Source organism: Puntigrus tetrazona, chromosome 19 (assembly GCF_018831695.1).
Source record: "Puntigrus tetrazona isolate hp1 chromosome 19, ASM1883169v1, whole genome shotgun sequence".
NCBI lineage: Eukaryota > Metazoa > Chordata > Actinopteri > Cypriniformes > Cyprinidae > Puntigrus > Puntigrus tetrazona.
In genome coordinates this window covers 5,826,408-5,829,658 of record NC_056717.1, presented here as the reverse complement: position 1 = coordinate 5,829,658, position 3,251 = coordinate 5,826,408, and the positions used below count along the sequence as shown (strand labels likewise).

Sequence of the window (3,251 nt, the reverse complement as noted above, 5' to 3'; positions counted from 1 at the left end):
TTATTTAAAGTATATATCACTATTATTTGTCTGTGAGTTTAATATTTTTTGACCAAAGATTTTGCCTTTATGCAGTATAGTGGAGGCAAAGCTAATAGGATCCCATAGCATTCCTGTATGTATGAGTGTTATTTATAAACACATTTCACTATCAAATCTTAGATGATATAGTCTTTCCTGCAGCCATTTCTTAAATCAGTAAATTGTTATAAAACATTTCCATAAAAATGCATGCATTGCATTTTGCATGCAACTCGTTTTAGCATTCGTATCAAATTAAAATCATTTTAAGATAACTAATCAATTACCTTTCGAAGTGTTTCACAAATTAAGAGCAGAAAATCCCATGATGCACAGCTTGGGAAACACAATATCCTCTTGCGCTGTACTTCCATTTCGGGCTCTCGGAGTGAGTTTCGGCTCGCCGGCTTTTTATAACCCCGAAGCCTGATTGCAAATTAAAGTGTCCGACTTTCAGGTGCTTCTGCGTTTGCGGTACAAACCAGAGCTCATTTGCCGCACAAGCACATTCCATTGTAGTAATAAGCGAGACTGAATTCTCATTAAGTCTGATATTTTTTACCCTCAGTGAGTATCCTTAAGGAAGATAATTGAGTTTCCCTATCTTGTGTTTGCAGTTGTGTACATCTGCTGCAAGTGGGACACGTTTCGGAAGCTGATGGTGGAGTTCTTGAGGTTGGGTCTTCCTCAGGAGGAGTACGCCTTCTTCTTCATCGATCTGTTTGGATATAGTCTGCAGAGACACCCCGCCAAACCATGGGCACGTGGAGATGCTGATGACGCTGCAGCCAAGGAGGCATTTAAAGTGAGTTTGATCTACATGCACTGTAAAAATAATAATAATAATGAATTAATTAAATAATTAGATTTTATTCAAATATGCCTGCAATTGGCAGAACTTTACTGTGAAAGGTACATCCTAGGTTTAATTAATTTAACTTTAAAAAAAAGTCTCTTGTTTTTATTTTTAAAATGGCGCAATTGGTGCAATTTTAGTGTAAATATTACAGTAGCAACATTTTAGGTTTTATGGATTTACACAGTGCACCTTTAAAATGTCTGCTTTATGTTTATTTTTAAATACAATTTTTTAAACTGATTTAATGTTCATTAGTGATGTCTTGGTTAACAAATTATTCGTTCATTTTAACTGCTTTGGTCAAACACTTCAACAAATCAGAGTGAACCACGTGTTGAACCTGAACCTGACGTCGTGTTAGGAGCTGTATGTTCTTTTGGTAGTGGAAGGTATTGGAAAATTAATGATAATGATGGCAGTTTTATGTCAGCAGTATAATTTATATATAATGATAATGTAACGATCTGATGGCAGTTTTATGTCAACAGTAGTAGTCCAGTAATGATTATTTGAAGTCGTGAGTCATGAGTTTCTCATGGTTTATGAAAAAAGGTGAGTTGATTAGGACTAGTTTTTCTGTGCATATGCTTTAGACATGTAAAACATCAGCATTTCACAATATTGGGTGCTGTAATAATATAATTAAGTGCTGTATACGTGATGACTATGACAAAAACGCTTTTTCCCATGATTAAAATGAGACGACAATACGGTCAATAAATGATGACTGTTACTGCATCAACATGCAGTATTGTTGATGGTAAAAGACAAGACTAAAATGTATTTAAAAATTAAAAACTTCAAAAAAGAAGACAAAATACTGCAGACATGATTCTGCTATGTGGTTGCCAGATATCAAAAGTTCAAATCAGGGTATCTGTTATGTAGGTTGGTCGGTTTAGTTAGTGTACCATGACGCAGGAGCTATCGAGCCATGAAAATGCCTGACACTCGGCTTTCTGAGGAAAATGCACAGTCATATTCATTGTAAAAACATATTTGTGCATATCTTTGTTGATGTGATTAGCAGCCGGCGGCAGCTGTTTCCCCTTTTTAGACAGAATCAGACAGTGCTGTGTTTGGCTCAATATCGCAGAGAAATACGACTGCACGTCTGAAATATGGCGAAATATGACAGCTCTGGAGGTGCTAGTGAGGGCTGTCTCATGGCCGTACGTCTTTGTGTGGCTCGCTGCCAAACGTCACCCCCTACCGAGACTCAAATTAACTTTCTAAAGGTTTATTTGGGCTGAAACGAGAACGCGTCGCGCGTATTTCCGTTAGCTGTCTGAATCTTTTTGAACATATTTTTGGAGCAGTTAATGTCGCCGATGGGATCTGGCCGAAGTGTGTGTGTGCGCCGCTTTAAAAAGCTCATTTTAAAATGGAAAGATGATTACGTAAAAGTCGTTATCTGTGAAATCGAAGGTTTAATAGGATCTCGCTGTCACTTTTAGGAATGTATATATCAAATCATTTTTGATCCTTGCTTCATATCGTGCAGCTTGATTTACTTTTATGTGCAATCAAACTAAAGAGTTTCACCTCAGGATAATACGGGTGGAAAATCCTGCGAAACTGATGCCTTTAATCTGAATAGAGATGCGTAGTGACTGACAGGACTAGGTTTTTCTTCACTCTGAGGAACTGCATTATAATGAGTTCTCACACAGACTCACAGAGGGTCTATTTACATTCATTGGCATTAACTAACAGCTGTGGTGAGCTGACATTTACGTACCCACAGACAATAATCATTTCATTAGGCTCATGATACAGCCAACAGTTGGTAGAGCAAATGATTTCATGAACTGTTTGCATCAGAGTTGGCTGTCCTGTGTTTGGACGTTTATGTAATAAAAGCTGAAGACTGCAGTGCAAAGCAAACATGCTCGTCAAGCAGTTGGCCAGAGTCACGAGAAAAGCTTCATTTGGTTTCTGTTAAAACTGACGCTAGCTTTAAAGGCACCATGCGGTCCAAATGTACAGTTCTTATTTTTGTTCTTTATTTTTGTTTGTTACTTATGATTTATCCATACGCATCTTCAAGTGGTCTTTGATTACAAACGTTAACACCTGGGCAATAATCCGTCACTGTCCCTTTCAAATAACCACAATGGATAAAAGTGGTGTGTCTTACCATAATAATTTAACATATTAACTATGAAGACAGTGGTTTGTAGTGCAAACAGTTTTAACATTTACTCTGACATTCACAGAAAACAGATTACTTTCGCATTGTAAATGTTTGATCTGTACTTATATCAGTATATTTCCGATGAGTCAAGCATGTTATACAGTAGTTGGGGAGTTGATGAGCTAATAGACTTCCACGGTATATTAGCTACATGTGTCAGAAAAGCCATTATAT

At 37.1% G+C, this 3,251-nt stretch overlaps 1 protein-coding gene across 1 annotated transcript in view; it reads left to right on the top strand.

The window, feature by feature from the left end:
- Positions 1–3,251, top strand: part of LOC122323838 (atrial natriuretic peptide receptor 1-like) — a 24,395-nt gene that overhangs the window by 6,720 nt on the left and 14,424 nt on the right. Inside the window, exon 3 of the mRNA XM_043217941.1 lies at positions 639–826. Coding sequence (XP_043073876.1) covers positions 639–826 — 188 coding nt within the window. The remainder of the gene's footprint in view (positions 1–638; positions 827–3,251) is intronic.